Source organism: Symphodus melops, assembly GCF_947650265.1.
Source record: "Symphodus melops genome assembly, chromosome: 23".
NCBI lineage: Eukaryota > Metazoa > Chordata > Actinopteri > Labriformes > Labridae > Symphodus > Symphodus melops.
Window position 1 is genome coordinate 4,099,991 of NC_136713.1, and position 17,300 is coordinate 4,117,290.

The 17,300-nt window shown below is 41.9% G+C and overlaps 2 protein-coding genes across 4 annotated transcripts; both read left to right on the top strand.

The window, feature by feature from the left end:
• The first annotated feature begins 394 nt into the window (after window positions 1–394).
• On the top strand, window positions 395–9,187 carry rpgrb (retinitis pigmentosa GTPase regulator b). Of its 3 annotated transcripts, none has more exons than XM_079335857.1 (15): window positions 395–1,224; window positions 1,850–1,975; window positions 2,064–2,156; window positions 2,824–2,886; window positions 2,972–3,130; window positions 3,456–3,605; window positions 3,867–4,025; window positions 4,127–4,282; window positions 4,380–4,504; window positions 4,600–4,791; window positions 5,037–5,223; window positions 5,803–5,885; window positions 5,980–6,039; window positions 6,384–8,073; window positions 8,320–9,187. In XM_079335857.1, the coding sequence occupies exons 1-15, from the start codon at window positions 1,194–1,196 to the stop codon at window positions 8,625–8,627; spliced, it is 3,582 nt and encodes a 1,193-aa protein (XP_079191983.1). In that variant the 5' UTR covers window positions 395–1,193; the 3' UTR covers window positions 8,628–9,187. The 3 variants fall into 3 exon arrangements, with proteins under 3 accessions (XP_079191983.1, XP_079191984.1, XP_079191985.1); XM_079335858.1 differs by having other exon boundaries at window positions 6,384–7,857; window positions 8,104–9,187; XM_079335859.1 differs by having other exon boundaries at window positions 5,037–5,174; window positions 5,808–5,885.
• Window positions 9,188–13,777: 4,590 nt separating this feature from the next.
• Window positions 13,778–16,999, top strand: LOC306818461 (dynein light chain Tctex-type 3-like). The gene is made up of 5 exons (XM_079336057.1): window positions 13,778–13,959; window positions 14,374–14,415; window positions 15,591–15,714; window positions 15,873–15,950; window positions 16,575–16,999. The coding sequence occupies exons 1-5, from the start codon at window positions 13,924–13,926 to the stop codon at window positions 16,646–16,648; spliced, it is 354 nt and encodes a 117-aa protein (XP_079192183.1). The 5' UTR covers window positions 13,778–13,923; the 3' UTR covers window positions 16,649–16,999.
• Window positions 17,000–17,300: the final 301 nt, after the last annotated feature.

The window sequence follows — 17,300 nt, forward strand, 5'->3', positions numbered from 1 at the left end:
AACACCCAGATTATAAAAAACATGGGGCAATTTACATTACCCCCCCCCCCTTTTTTTATTAAACCAAAATGCACCCTAAAGTCTGGCCTGAGATCTGTTAAAGCCGCGTTACAGACGCCGTCCAGGCCGCATAATCACCACCTTGCAGGAGGGAGACCGCAGAGGCAGCTACAGTGGGGAACAGGCTCTTCTCTGCTGATCTGGAATGGGACTGTTTCAGGGAATTAAACAGAGGTATTTCTCGTCAGTCGCAGTTTAGCAAAAAAGTACAAGTCTCAGAGGTGAATCATGCCAATTTGCAAATCGCAAAATACCAAAACAGTCACTTTATGACGATAATCTGGAGCCATGTTTGAACATGGATGCCAGTGGTTAGAGGGCTCCCTGCTTCTTTCCTTTTCATTTCTAATCTTTACCACATTTTCAAAAGTTGATGTTACATTTGGCAAGTCGCAGATGCAATGATCAGTGTGTAAAAACAAAACAACAAAAGATCAAATGCTTTAATATCTAAGACAGGGTATTCATAATGGTTCGGTAGTAAAAATACGAGTGTTGTAAAAAAATATTGTACAATCAACAAGGAAATGAAAAGTAATCCATTTATTTTTCTGCCGTTATGGGTTCTTAAGTATAAACTTTATTACAGGCTCTAAGCCCAATATATGCTATATTTAAAAAAACTACAAACATTTGGTGCTGTTTACTGCCTGCTGCCGGTGTAACGCCTACTTCCGGTTTACCGTCCGACGATGATTCTAACACCGACGTAAACAAGAGCGTATAGAAATAGTTCCGCTTAATAATAACAACAATGATTATATTGATTATTCATTTAACCCGTTGCTTTGCATCTACCATAACCATATAACTACCACGTAGTTCACACGTACAGGATGAATAAGGTGAACTGTCACCACTGATTTAAAAAATCGTAAAAGTGATACATTTTTGATGATCATAAATAATAAAAAAAAATGCTGAATGTTTGTTTTTCATAAACTAAACTAAAATATATTGAGACATTCCAAAACGTTATATTTGTGGAAATTCATGTCCCTTTAAGTGTCACGTGGTCGTCGTCGTCGTAGCCTAGGAGAATCTTTGTTTACTTCCGGGTTGTCAGAGTCGAAAACAAGAGGCGCACAAACACGCCCACGACGCCGAGAAAAGCGGATTAAAGTCCCGCAGAGATGGCAGGGGAGACAGAGGACGAGATACCAGGTAAATAACCGGAATGATTGTATTACTTTATCCAACTGAAAATGTCAGAGTTATAAATATTTAATGCGTCCGATCCGTTATGAGCTAACTTAAATGTTAGCTTCTACTTCAACGCGCTGGCTAACGAAACAAACATGTTTACCTTTCTGACTCTTATCAATTAATTATTTTAAATGCATAGTACTGGGTTTAAAAGCTCTGACTTTTTTCCCTTTATTTTCCTTTTCCACTTTGCTCTTCCGTTGAGTTCTTAACGCGTTTTGTTTTGAATCAGTTTTCACTTTTTAACTTGTTTTCTCTTCTGTATTTGTTACCACGAAAACTTAGGAAACTAACGTTTGATCAGGTATTAGCTAAAAACACACCAGCTGATCTCATTTATTTTATGTTGTAGGAACCATGCAATTATATACTGTATATATTTATTTCAGGTACATTTACATGAGGTAGCGTTTTTACATAAAGCATTGTGCATAGATTCAATTCAATTAAAAAAAACGTTATTTGTCCCAGGGGGGAAGATTGATATCAGATTAGAGCATAATAATAAAGTTTTTGTAGGATTCAGTTTTGCATGTTTTACAGATGAGTGTCACTCTTCCCTTGTTTCCTTTATTTCTGAAAGAATCGGGAGCAGTTTTCACTTTTGGAAAGAGCAAGTTTGCTGACAACGTTCCCAGCAAATTCTGGCTTAAAAATGATGTCCCTTTAAAAATCGCCTGTGGGGATGAGCATACTGCTTTGATAACAGGTAGGAGTTGTTTTAAGGTCATAAAAGTGATGCAAAGCTGCATATCATAGCTCTTAATCAATAACTTCTTTTGTGTTTAACGCCACAGAAAATGGGAAACTCTTCATGTTTGGCAGCAACAACTGGGGTCAGCTCGGTCTGGGATCCAAAGTGACAGTGAACAAGCCTACTTGTGTCAAAGGTTGGTCTTTGAAGAACTCTCATCCTTTAATTGATAAAGTGAGAGTATTTCTGTTGTGTTTGTACTGCCACTAACAGCTGGCCGCAGGCTGTGAAGAGGGCGAGGTGAGAACATACCTGGATTTAGTGGAGGATTCCTTGCCCTCATTTGAGCCTGATACTAAAATATGAAACAGATTTCGTCAAGAGAAAATAATTTCAGGAGAAAATACAATTGAAACGTTAGACCATTGGAAAGTGCCTTGTGTGTTTTTTTCAATTGTAATCTGTGATCACGACTCTGCACTTGAATTGCATACACTACTATATTTTAGTTGTTGTTGCTCTTAATATATTGCTCGTTTTTTAATCATGTAATTATCATGACGTGTGCTGCTGCACTCATCGCCAGGTCAGTCCATTGAATTGTTCAAAACCCTCTTCAAGTAATAGAGCCTGGCTGAAGGGAAAACCCAGAGATCTGTCCCCATTGTAATCCCAATCTGGAGGGTCCATAATCTGCTCTAATCTGGAGAGGCCCAGACTGACAGACACTGGAAGTTTCTTTGCACGGCTGCTCATTAATGTCCATCAGTTTGTTTGATACAGAAATGAAATCAACGTTCTGCCTGTACGAGGGGTCACACATGGTTTTGTAACAATAAGTGTTGATGTGTTTCTGATTTCAGCTCTAAAGTCAGAGAAAGTTCAGTTTGTGGCGTGTGGCAGAAACCACACTCTCATCTGCACAGGTCAGTGTGTGACTCAGAGGACAGAATCTTGATGGGTTTGAATTGTGTTGACATATGAAAACTTTTTTTATTGTTTTGGTTGCAGCTCAAGGAAAGGTGTTCTCGTCAGGTGGGAACAGCGAAGGTCAACTCGGGCTCGGGGACTGTGAGGAGCGGACTGCCTTCCAGAGAATTCACTTCTTCGACTCTCAAGGACCAATCAAAATGCTCACTGCTGGTTCAAACACCTCTGCTGCTCTCACAGGTGACGCTCAGATAAGACTTGGGTTTGATTTTAATTTTTCTGAAGAGTACAACAGAAACAATTTGTGCTTTTTAAATCTGTTTAAATGTTACAACCGTTCTTAAGTCGAGCCAAACAGACAGAAACAGTTCAGGTACATTTTAAAGTTAATAAAATGTTTCCATTCAAAAAGTTCATTTATAAAAAGATGTTACTTTTTCCGATTCTTACCACTTTTCCTCCTTGGTTTTCAAAATAAGAGCACCTTTACTCCCTACCATGATTTGTGAAAAAGGAGCAGATCAATAAAAACCAATGTGATTGGTCGGTTTTCTGTTTGTCACAGAGAGCGGCAAGCTGTTCATGTGGGGCGACAACACGGAGGGTCAGGTCGGTTTGGGGAAGGACAGCCATGCCTCCTCGCCACAGGAGGTCAGCGTGGGTCGACCCATCAGCTGGGTGTCCTCTGGATACTACCACTCTGCATTAGTGACAGGTGAGTTCATTTAATTACATCTCCAAAGCAAAAATAGAGAAACGGATTTGAAATTAAACTCAAAGCTGGATGTTTAACAAAAAGTTCAAGTTCAAGTTCAAGTCAAGTTTATTTACAGTATATAACATATTAAAAAACAAGCTCAGTTGACCAATGGGCTATACAGCTTTAAAAACAACAAAACAATATAAATAGGAAACAAGCATTTTTCCAGATTAAAAGTTTTATCTTTGGAAAAATCCTCTTTTTCCTGTTTATCAGTTGATGGCGCTCTGTACACATTCGGGGAGTGTGACAGCGGTAAACTGGGTCTGAGCACCGAGCAGCTGCCTCGACATCGAGTCCCTCAACGGGTGAAGAGCATTAAAGAGCAGGTGCTGCAGGTGGCCTGTGGAGGGGGACACACAGTGGCACTAACAGGTGACTTAAAAATGCTCAAACAATCAGGCTCCATAATAATTGACTGTATAATACAATCTTTGTGTTATGAGTAACCTGTGCCTGTGTGTCCTGTGTTTTAGAAGACGACATATACACGTTCGGTCTCGGTCAGTTCGGTCAGCTCGGTCACGGCACGTTCATCTTCGAGTCACGGGTTCCTCGGCTTGTCGAGCACTTTAGGAAGGGCCGAGTGTGTCAGGTGAACTGTGGAGAAAACCACACTGCCGTCATCACAGGTGAATACTGTGATGTCACTCCCATATCTGACTCAATACATGGTCGCCTTAAGTCTTCTCTGGACTACTGAAGGTGTCTGTTCCGTGTGTTTTGTAGAAAGCGGTCTGCTGTACACATTTGGAGACGGTCGACATGGGAAACTGGGTCTGGGGGAAGAAAACTTCACAAACCAGTTTAAACCGACTCTGTGCCCGCGCTTCCTCAAGTACAGTGTTCAGGCAGTATGTTTCTTTTTGTAGATTTTACTGAGTGTTGCTGGTGGTAACGAAGCTTGAAATATTACATTTAAAGACATGCATCATGTCTGTGTGTGAAGGCTACATGTGGCGGCTGTCACATGGTGGTGCTGGCGTGTCCGAGGGATCCGGGCTGCAGTGATGTGACTCTGGAGGAAGACGACGTGACAGAAGATTACCTGGAGAAGCCGTACGTGGAGCTGCTGGGGGGTACGACCGACTCCTCAATCCTGCAGAGGAGCCTCTCTGCTCGGGTCCGCAGGAGGGAGAGGGTGGGTAGAGAGCACAGAGGTGGATGAAGAGGATCAACCAGTTCTCAATTAGTAGATAGGATTCACTATTTACCTGTTTTCCTTTTCTGTATGGGATTAGTTCATTTAATATTAAGAATACTTCAGCATTGCTTTCAACCTTCTAATTATCCGTAAAAATAGAACAAATAATTTCTCAACATCTATTAAGCTGCCATTTTATTCTGACAGAGCCCACTGTGACATCTGCCTTTATAAACCCACAGGAGAGATCTCCGGACCAGTTTGGCGCCATGTTCCGCACTTTGCCTGCCGTGATGTCCGGCTACCTCCACCCACCGCTCCCCATCTCCAGCCAGACTATCCCACCCAGACTTCCTCCAACCGAGCTGAGCCACAGAAAGGTGCTCAACGGCACTCACCAACATGGAAGCGCAGGGTCAATGCACCAGGGTACCTACCTACCTCACCTCCACCTCCTTTTCCTCCTCCTCACCCTCCTCCTCATATTTCCTTTGGGGTCACTCCAAAGCTCAGTTATCTGTTTAAGTATCAGGTACAGCAGCTTTCATAACGCTAAAGAGAATTTAGAGAGTTTTAAAGATGGAGTGGAAGCTGATGATGAAACACAAATATGATGGCTCCAAACAAATCAACTAATGCACACTAAGAAAACCACAAAAACAGCCTCACTCTGCACATATTGGTTTTGTATTGTACTGCACTTTGGTCAATCAAGGCACTTTTAAATTTGCTATAGAAATAAAGATTAGATGATATTGTCCTTTTATTTATCAACAACCAATAAGAGGAGTGAACAACAAAAATCCAGGCAGAAAACTTCTCCCTGTTCGTATACATGCAGTAAATCCGGTTACAGTACAGAGAGCCTCTTTATTGCATAAAGACCACAATAACTTTCAATATCTGCTGAACTGACTGCCTGGTATCTGAATGTTTTTGTTGTGATGATTGAAGAGGTCAAAGTGCTGCAGGAACAGTCTGGACTAAATGCTCTGTTTGTTTCCTCAGAGCAGACAGACGGCGTTGTGGAGAGCCTGACCGACACAGACAGCGTTAAAGATCTCGGCGAAACCACAGACTTCCTCAACATGGTGAGAAATCACTGGATCCATCTTTCATCATATCAGACAAGAGTAAAATTGGGTGTTAAACCTGCTGATTTTCCTTTACTTCTCTTCTTGAAAGACACACGTGATGAAGATGGACCCTGGTGATAAAACCCTCACTTTGTCTCCAGTTCAGAAGGTAACTCAGACGGCTTCTCCTCGGAGCCAAAACGTGTCAAAGTTAGCAGCCAGCTTGATATCTGACCTCCCTGCCATTCTTTATTCTTTCTCTGCAAACCTCTTCCTCCGCTCACACACACACACACACAATCCAATTCATCAGGTTGGTATTCAGGGTTGTTTGAATCGAAAGAGGCCAGAAACAACCTCAGATATCAACCAGATGAAGGAAAAGTTATAAATACTTTTTCATGATTTCATCGTACATCTTGTCTTTTTTGCTTGAGTGTTCTTCATGTCTCTTTTTCTCTCTAATGCATGCCTCTGTTTCATCCTCTCTTTGCTTTCTGTTGCCGGGGATAGAGGACGGGTAAGCATGCTAAAACCAACCAAAAAAAGGAAGGACAGCTCTCAACACTGAGCAGTTTATCTTCCACTCCCTCGTCTCATAAGAGGGACAAGGTTTCGCATCGCCGTGCACTACCCACTGAACAACTGAGGGGTCCCGGGGCTCGCTCTCTGGCCCCTCAGACACCGCAGAGACAGAAAACGTCCCAGCAGAACAAAGAGAATCTGATCCTGGCTGTGGAGGATCTGCAGAGGAAACCCAGTCAAAACAAACATCCCAGTATACAACACATTAAGAAGGCAGCATCCAAACAGAGAAACAGGCCAACTCAGGGGGAAAATCAGCGGATGGAGATTGGCAGAAAGTCGAGAGAAGAATCCAAACAACACCCTGAAATCAGACAGACAGTTTCAGCTGAATCCACGGTGAAAGTTAAGCAATCACTGCCAAGACACGTCAGCGTTAAAAGCAAACCGATAGCAGTGCAAAGTCGGCAAACGGGAGCTTCCTCTTCAGGTAAACACAGTCACACAGATTCAGGGAGTTTAGACAGCTCTCGACTGCACTCTCAAGGGAAAAGTAGCAGAAAATCAAAAGAGAACACAGATATTTCCAAAAAGTCTAAGAATGAGAAAAACAAAAAGGAGGCGAATTCGAAGAAAGAGAGCAAACCTGCTGAAGGAATAACAAAAGAGGCTTCAAATCTAAACATGCTAGCTGGAGCAGCCTCTCTTGCAGCAGGAGCAGTTTTAATACATGAGGTGATGTCACAAAACTCACTGTCGCTATCAGAGAGCAGTCACAGCGTCCTGAAAAAAGGCGTGAAGAAATCCTGGAGTGAAGAATCTGAAACATCTGCCGACAAGTCCGCAGTCAGCGTCAATATCATCCCTGCAGCCGATAGTCCAGAAGACAGGACGAGTCGGAGGGAGTCGAGTCAGGATGAAAGTGAGGAGAAAACAGACTCTTTGATGGTCCAACAGGAGGAAGAGGAGGGGGATGAGGAAGAGCAGAGAACACGTGCTTATGTAAGCGTAGAGGAGGAAGATCTCAGTCACAGTGTGGAAAAAGTTACAGAAGAAGAAGAAGACAGTGACACTGTAAAACCAGAAGAAGAGTCAGGAAGTAGTATTACAGACAAAGATGTGAGCAGTGATGAGGAAGAGGAGGAGGAAGAGGAGGAAGCAAGTGAGACTGCAGGGAATGAAAGTGAAGACAAGACTGAAGAGAAAGACAGTAAGGGAAGTGATGAAGAGGAGGAGGAAAGCAAAGAAGGCTCGAGTGAAGATTCAAAGAGCAGAGGAGAGTCTGAAAAGGAGGAGGAAGAAGAGGAGAGCCTGGAAAGTGAGGATGAGGAAGAGGAGGATGACAGTGAGTCTTTGAAGACTTCAGAGGAGAGAAAAAATAGTGATGAAGTGAGTGTGACTGAGACAGAGGAGGAGGAGAAAGAGAGTAGTGCTGCTGAGGAGGAAGAGGAGGAGACAGAGAGTAGTGCTGCTGAAGAGGAGAAAGAGAGTAGTGCTGCTGAGGAGGAGGAAGAAGAGGAAGAGGAGGAGAAAGAGAGTAGTGCTGCTGAGGAGGAAGAGGAGAACGAGAGTAATGATGAGGAAGAAGAGGAGGAGAACGAGAGTAGTGATGAGGAGGAAGAGGAGAACGAGAGTAATGATGAGGAGGAGAGAGGAAGTAGTGATGAGGAGGAAGAGAGTAGTGATGAGGACGAAGAGGAGGAGAAAGCAAGTAGTGATGAGGAGGAAGAGGAGGAGGAAGAGAGTAGTGATGAGGAGGAAGAGGAGGAGAAAGCAAGTAGTGATGAGGAGGAAGAGGAGGAGGAAGAGAGTAGTGATGAGGAGGAAGCGGAGGAGAAAGCAAGTAGTGATGAGGAGGAAGAGGAGGAGGAAGAGAGTAGTGATGAGGAGGAAGAGGAGGAGAAAGCAAGTAGTGAAGAGGAAGAGAGTAGTGATGATGAGGAGAGCAGTGAGCAAGAAGAGAGTGAAAGTGAAGAAGAGGAGGACAAAAAGGAACAAAAGAGCGATGATGATGAAGAAGAAGAGGCTGAGGAGGAAGACACTAACAGCACAGATGAAAAAGAAGATGAAGAGCAGGAAGATGAAGAGGAGGAGGAGGAGGAAGAAGAAGATAAAAAAAAGCGTTCCGCTGAAGAGAAAAGTTTGAAAGGTAAAGTGAGATCAGCTCAGGCAGCAGACGAGTCCAAGGAGTTCTGGGGCGACGTGTTACCGCACTACCTCAACCTGAAATAACACACAGCTACGGAAGCCTAAAGGGGACTTTATTCAATGACCTTCAGCTGCATCACAAGCACAACGTTTAGAGGGATACATGATGGAATCATGAGAAACGAATGTGTGTGCTGAGCTCAGCCAGTTTAACAACAGATGCAATCAGAAGTTGTATTTATTTTTGTGCTCTCTGTTCATCACACTCACGGTGCCTTTCTGCTCGTGTCTCCTGATTTGTAATTCAGAAATATTTAGCCTTCAGGTTCTTATTTATCATGTCTTAAATGAAACCTTTAAATGATTCAGTTTACGTCTTATCGTGGCAGCTTAAAAAGAAGAATTGAAACAAAGTCCTCCAAACGGTTTCTCCACTTTTCTCTTGACTGGCAGCTTCAATATGTTTCTTTATGGATTATTTATTTCACTCTTTTTTTTTTTTTTTTTTTACAATCTTCATCTGTTTTCATTCATTTGTGTGTTTGAATTAAATACTTTTGTTTTATTCCTTCATGTTTTGTTTGTTTCTTCTAACTTAGATTAGGACTGAAGCTGCTTCTACAAACGAACATGCAAAATATGTCTGCCAGCGAACATGGCAGACATATTTCTTCATCTCGTCATCTCTGCATTGTTGTCAGAGAAGCTTCAACACAGCATGTTTCCTTCATGATCACAGAGGAACAGAGCGTCATCAGCTCTACACAGATCACTGGTTTTACATTTTTAACTTCACTATTTCATTCCAACACAGTGATACACTTTGGGATATAAATCTGCAACTTGGGAATGTCACATTCCCTCAGCTTGAACAGCTTGAGCAAGTGACACTTCACAGTGAGACAAATACACTTTTGCTGCACATACTTGCATCATCTCTGTGGCTTGAGTGGAGTTTTTTCTTCCAAATGCATCAGTCAAGCTAAAAGGGAAAGTTTAAATATGTTTCATATTTAGATGTTTGTGTATTTAGATCAGCGACTAAATCATATTTATAACTTCTGATATAACTATAACTAATAATGTTCTCTCATTCTTACCTCTTTTTTCACAGTTTCATCAAAACAAATGTCATAGAATGGCAAATATGCTCATCACACGTTCAGAAATATTCTGTTTAAACTGATGTGAACAGATGAGTCTCATAAACTGTGATTTCTAAAGCGTTCCTGCTTTTGAAGTGTTTGTCTGGATTCAGGATCAGGTGGAGTTTGTTCCTGGTCTCTTCTTCTTCTGCTCTCTCTGTTTGTAATCCTTCCCTTCGTTTCCCTTTGTTGTCATCCTAAGTTCTTTAAAACGACAAGAAAGACGGCTCGCACTCTGCAGGGCTCCAATACTCCAGAAGTTTATGCTTAAGCTAACAACATTTCTTTGTCAGGATTCTTCCAAAGGGTCGGATCAGATGTTCAGGAAAGGTGATGAGGACCAAGAAGAAGAAGAAGAAGAAGACGTCGAGGATGAAGAGGAGGAGGATGCGTCAGCTGAGATGGAGGGTTTGGACGACTCAACAGAGAAACAGGCAGAGGAGACTCAGAGTCTTGTATGTTTATTTTGTTATTATTTAATCAGTTATTTTTGCTCCTGTTGTTGATATTCTTGTGTTGCATCTGATTTGTTTTACAGAAACCTGAGGAGCAGAAAGAAGAATCAGCACCTGATGCAGAACAGAAAGCCGACAGAGGTTTGTTTATCAGTTGAAGAACAAATTCATTTGATGCATTATGTGAAACTGACTGGACTTAAATGACCTTCGAGTTCATTTAAGTAGCAGCTGTAAAGATATATGGAAAAAACTCTGACAAACACAAAGACATTGTTGACTTACAAGGCAATAAACACTTTTCAAACAACTTTTTTATTATTACTATTTGCAGAAATCACAAAGCAGCCAATCACTGCAGGAGAAGAAAAGACAGGCGATGAAGTTAAACCAGCCAATGGGACGACAGATGGGGAATCCAAAAACCAATCAGGTCCCAACAAAAAGGTAGAAGAGCTTTATTTTTACTATCGATGTCTTTGAATTAGTGAAGATGTTCTTGTTTTTCTCTGCCTATAGTTTTTAAAAGGAGAGCACGCTGTTCACACTCCAAAAGTCTGAAAAAAGAAATCTCCACTCAGCAGCAGCATCGTGACATTTCATGCAAAAAAAACGAGCTGTTAAAATGAATGTTTCTCAGGGCACCGGTAGCAGAGAGGTGAGTGCGTGTGCTCCGTGTACGGAGGCTGTAGTCCACAAAGTGGACGTCCAGAGTTAGATTTTTACTCTCTCTATAGTCCTGTCTCTACATTAAAGTTTCAAAAAGCTGAAAAATAAATGTTAAAAAACAACAAAAAAAGAAGCTATGTTTGTTTCTCCTCTCAGCTCTCTCTCTTCAGACACCTGTCCTTCTCCAGAACGAAGCAGAACAACGGCACGGACCTAACCCCAGCAGAGGGGCTCATCTCCAGGGAGGCAGCAGTCCAGGGAGAACATCCTCCAGCTCCTCCTCCTCCTCCTGCTGCTGGGACTGGTGACACAGAGACAATCAGAGGAGAAGCACCGCAGAGATCTTTCGCCCAAGGAGCCCGGACTCCTCGCTCCGGAGCCTGCACCGTCCTCTAATTCCAGGAACAAACTCACAGGTCTCCGTTCGTGATCTGAAAGTGTGAAAACGGTTTATTGAAATCGCTTAGAGGGACCCTGTAACATTTTAACATCTGAAGTCACTCAGCAAAACACACTGTGTATAAATTAAATCCAACATCTGTGTTAGCTCTCCGTCTTTGACACAGGGAATCTTCAAATGTGCTCCAGCAGTTTCCCACGGTGGTGAAGATGTGTTCATTTATATTTATACTGACCAGTTAGATAAAAGCTGTTACACCAGACTCTGTTAAAAAAAAAAAAGAGGATACATTCATATTGATTTATACCTTCTGTAACACAGGAGCTGCTGGTCCACTGCTTGCTGCTTTATTAGCTTTGTTTTTGTGTGAATTTTGGGTTTATTTGAGAGAGTGCTCCTGTGATCTGTGAGGTCTGATTGTTTTGTTTTTTAATTGTAATAATGTCATCAAAGACAGATCTTATAGGTCAGCTCAGAGCTTTATGAGGAGTTCGATGTTTCTGCCTGCAGTTGGAGTCAGAAGAGCAGCTTTAAATAACCACTATACTTTTTAAACCACTGGTGACCTACAGCTGAGCCTCCTCCTGTTCCTCTTCATGTTTTAAACTGTGAGGATGTAAATAATCTTATTTATTGTCACATAGTCCTCGAGCACACTTGCACTTTTCTACATTTGTTCACATTTCCAGGAGAAGCAGTTTGTATATTCTGATGTGATAATCTCATTTAACTGAATCATTTTTTCATTGTCTGGATTTTTACCTTGTATCAATAAAGTGTTTTGATAACAAACACTTCTCGACATTTCATAAAGCTTTGTCATTTACTAGCAATCACATGCGCTTCCCCTTTGCTGCTCTTTGATTTCATGATACAAAACAATGTAATTTAATATTGCAAAATGTGTTATTATTTTATGACATTTATTTCTGTATTATTTGTATTACTCTTGTGATTATTTATCAACTTCAACTGGATAATTAATAACAATAACTCGAGTCCTGGAGGTCTGGTTTACTCAGACTCTAAGATGCCTCCCTGCTCCAACGCAGCTGAATCCAATCAGTGACTCATTATCGGGCTTCTGCAGAGTATCTGACCCTCAACAGCCCTGATATACACAGAACAAGCGGTGTGAAGATCAGATTGACTGAAAACAGCAGACTTGCACTTCCGGTAAAAACAAAGCACACGGGTACACAACTGTAGCTTTTCTCAGGCTTATTTTACTTTAAATGAAATGATATACCTACGGTTGTAGCTCTACAGTTTGTCCACTGGGTGGCAGCAAACACAGTAAAACTAGACATATTCTGGTCGACTGCTACGTCCGGGGAAGAAAATAAAAGTCTAGAGAAAGAAGTTTTATTTAGAAAAGGGAAACGGAAGTTACAGGGGATTGTAATAGCCGCTAACTTGAGAATAGTTTGGCTGTAGTTGCTAACCCCGTCCACTAGACTGCAGCATAGGGCACATAGAACAAGCGGTGTGAAGCTCAGATGGACGGAAATCGGCAGACTTGCACTTCCGCCATCCTCTCCGGCATGTTGCCGGAAGCTGTAACCGTACTACAACGCTGTAGTTTTCTCGATGACCAAATAATCAATAATAAAAATCTAGTGATATTTTCCAAAGCTCACATACACAAGCACACTCTGTTTCACCCGACGATAACTTTATTTCTTTATTATCCATCCATCCTCGCGAGCTGCGCCGTCCGTCTATTAGCCTCACGGCTAGCCTCCATACGAGCAGGCCGTCCGTGCATGAGCCTCACGGCGAGCCTCCACACAGGCTTGTTTTACTTTAAATGAAATTATAAACCTACGATTGTCGACAGTATAACCAATGCTTCATTTTTTAAACGTGTATATAAATTTACTACGCTCACGGAAGTGGAGGGGAATAAAAGAAACTACAAAGTGTAGTTCTATATTTTGTCCACTGGGTGGCAGCAAACAGAGTAAAACTCGACACATTCTGGTCGAATGCTACGTCCGGGGAAGAAAATAAAAGTCTAAAATAGAAAAATAACATGATAGTGTGGGTTTGGGCCAGTAACTCGACACTCTGAACATAGTTTGTGATATATAAGCACCACATGTGTAGTATTTGGCTCGATGACTAGCAGATATTACCTCTGTTAAACTTTTGCTTTTTACGTCCGGGAAAAAATAAGTCTAAACTTTTCAGCCACTTCAACTTCAAAGTTCCATTCATAGAATCGAAATCTATAGCATTTAACCCCCCTTCTTCTATCTACTTCACTACATCCCCCTTTCTAATATAATGATTTCTATTTTTCCAAATGAAATTATAGATAATTTGATTGATGCTTTAATTATATTATTGGGGATAGCTAAAGAGTATGCTGGGTAAATAAAACGTGACATAGCTTCAATTTTAGATATTAAAATTCAAAAATAGACGGATCTCTTTGAAGCCCTGAATTTAGATTTTTTTTTGTACTTTTCAACATAGTATTTTCGCTCTATGATGTCACACAACTTTGTCATCATAGATCTGCACCCAGGAATAATATTAAGACCGTTTTGCAACACTTCCGGTTGGACTTCTTTCCAGGGGTGCATTTCTCGACGTAACACCGGAAGTCAGAAGACGGCTTCGTATTTTTCTCCCTTCTTGGTTCGCTTTTTCTCAACATTTGGTCTGAGATTTTAAATAAATTAAGCCCTTTGGATCAGCGATTCATGCCAGGAATGGAGGACTTTCACAACGGCAGCGAGGTTTGTGTCTAAATACGTTTATATGTATGTGATTATTTAGCTGAAAGGATGCTAGCCACCATAGCTAGTCACTGAATCATTTTGTCAGAGATCATTTTTTATTTTTCTGAGTGAAAGCCACAATAAACACATCGGAATAAACCTGAAATAAGCTCCAGGCCGGTTAAAGATGATATTTAAATAACATTCTAATTCCTGTTTAAACCTGAAGGATCTTTACGGCTAGCTTAGTTTATTGTTGTTGTTAATATTGTGTGGTTACCTTGATTAAAACACCCTGTTATTAATATTAAATATAATGTTTTAAGCAGTATTGTTTTGGAGACAGCTATCATTTTGGATGTTTGTTTTTCGTGTTTTTTCCACATTGTGATAAAGTGCAGTGACTCAGGTTTGTTGTTTATTTCCTGTCAGGGCTCCTTCAACTCAGAGGAAGCTGACAGTGTCGTCAAAGAGGTAATTTATTCATCCTTTCATTTCATTTTCTTATGTATGAAAGCTGTTAAGAAACTTCAGGTCCATCCATCCATCCATTTTCCACCGCTTATCCGGGGCCGGGTCGCAGTCTTAGCAGAGACGCCCAGACTTCCCTCACCCCAAACACCTCCTGTGGCTCCTCCGGAGGGACCCTGAGGTGTTCCCAGGCCAGCTGAGAGACATAGTCTTTCCAGCGTGTCCTGGGTCGACCCTGAGGCCTCCTCCTGGAGGGACATGCTGACTCCTCTCGATGTGGAGGAGTAGCGGCTCTACTCCGAGCTCCTCCCTGGTGGTCGATCTCCTCACCCTATCTCTAAGGGTGCGCCCAGCCACCCTACGGAGGAAGCCCATTACAGCCGCTTGTATCCAGGATCTCGTTCTTTCGGTCATGACCCAGAGCTCATGACCATAGGTGAAACTTCAGGTCATTCAGTCATATTTGTAACCAAAATATGCCACAAGAAAACAGAGGGCAGTGAAGGCTGACGTCTCTCACGTCTCTTCAACGCCGCATAGAGACACAACAGTTCTGTTTATGTCTCTTACTCTCAGAGCAGAGGCGGTAACACCATCAAAATTAAAACCGTAAAAAAACATTGTCATTGCGTGTATGGAGGCCTAAGTCCTCGAAAGTGAACGGCCCAGGTTTGAATCAAACCTGTCTCACTCACTCTCCCTGGCTTCTGACTCTGTCTGTGGTCCTATCTCGAAGTGAAGCATACACAAATCTGATCATAAAATCAGAATGAACAAAAACATGAATATAAAGTAGGGCAGGCAGAGAGTTGAAAAGCTGATTATAGGAAAGAAAAAAGATGGTAATCAAAGCCACACTGTAATGGTTGATGGTATATGTGAGGGGCCTGTAATGCTGTTGGGGTCAATTACTTAATAAAATAGGCACAGATTAGTTTCTGCACCATTCTCAAAGTCAGAGTACAAAACACATTGTTCAGTTTTTGTGAAGACGAGTTATCGAGAAAATGTCCAAAACAAACTCGGGCAGTGACGTCAATGAAACGGTCGTGTTTTCATCTGCACTCAGGTCTGTAAGAGGAAAACAGCTTTCTCTTCAGGCTGTACCCTGTGACTTCCACATGACTACTCAATGGACCTTTATTTCATAAATGTGTGTGTGTGTGTGTTTCTGTCAGTGTATTGAGAGCGTGGTAGGTGCTGATGACTACAGCCAGAGTCAGGTGAACAAATGGACCGCCAGCATCGTGGAGCGCTGCCTCACACAGCTGGTCAAACAGGGAAAAGCATACAAGTACATTGGTATGTTTTTCAACCTTTGTGAAACTACAGTAGTTTGTTTGTGCAGATGCAAAAAGGAAAAATGCACTTTATTTAGAAGGGAAGAAGAATTAGCTGTGGGTGTGATGGATTCTAGAAGAGGTATGACATTTCAAAATGTGTTCATTGTGTGTGTGCAGTGACGTGTGCTGTGATGCAGAAAACCGGAGCCGGCCTCCACACAGCTAACTCCTGCTACTGGGACACGACCATGGACGGTAAGGTCACATTCCAAGTATAGAACTCAAGAGCACACAAGCCAAGACTAAGACATACCTGAGACCAGAGTGCTCTGAGACCAGGACCATAAATGTCTCTGAAAGGTCCTGATCTTGTGAGCAGGGGGCGTGTCACTCACTTAAGCCGTCACCCCGGGAAGGTTGTTGTAACTGGCTGATAAAAATAAAATGATGAACAAATTAAGTGAATTAATTTCTGTTAGAGGAGTTTTCTGTCTAATTATAGAGACGGTGTGGGAAATTAGCCTATCAGGGGTGGTCTTGATTTAAAATCTGGAGTCCACCCAGTCTAAGACCGAGACAAGACCAAGTCAAAATACTGTTTTACTCCGACACGAGGCCTTCAAAAAAGCTGTCCTGAGACCAAGACTGATTTTGAGTACAACAACACTGACTCAAACTAAGAGACAAAAGACAGCTGACGTCACAGAGGTGGTCTAGCAGTCTCATGTTCTTCACAGGTCTCCAGCTCAGTGTGGATCAAGAAAAGGACCAACAGATCCTTTCCAATATGAGTTTTTGTTGAAAAGCTCTGCTTGTGTTTGTCATGTGTGATTATTTTCACAGTAAACAGCAACATGTTTGTGTGTTTTCACTATTCAGGAAGCTGCACTGTGAGATGGGAAAACCGCACTATGTACTGTGTGGTCAGCGTGTTCGCTGTGGCCATGGCATAGACCCACACACACGCACGCACGCGCGCGCCAACCTACCACCAAAGGAAGAGTGCAGGGTGTGCACTTGACCAGCAGGGGGCCACCAAGTGCCACAGAGTCCACTTTCATACAGCTGTGAGGAGGAGCTGTGTTTCCAGCCTTCAGATGCATGAAAACATCATCATTTTAATGTCTTTATCCTGTCACTATGATAGATCACATTCAGCCTGACAGCATGCAGCAATCAGCCTGCTTCTTCTTCTTCTTCTTCTGTCTTTTGTTATCTTTATTGTGTATCATGCTTTTTGTAATCAGAGCGGTTTTACAGCAGGAAAATAAACATGGAGATTATTCTCCTTTTCTCTGATTTCACCCATGTCTCAGAATATTCTACTTTTGTAAACTGAAGATCTTGTGTCCTTGATCCATTTGTGAAAACACAGTTGCAGTGAAGATCCAGGATTGCACCTCAGAGCTGGTTAGAGTTTGATTATCTGAACATTTCTACCAATTTGGATGAAAAAAAGAGAAAACCTCAGAAGCTTTATTAGGCGGCACAAATCTATTTATGTTTGGTCTAACCTGTGTCTCGTGTTTATTTTAACTTGACAAGATTTCCCCCTTGCTTTTAAAAGTGTGTTTGTCTCTTTCAGACCATGAACGATCACTTTAA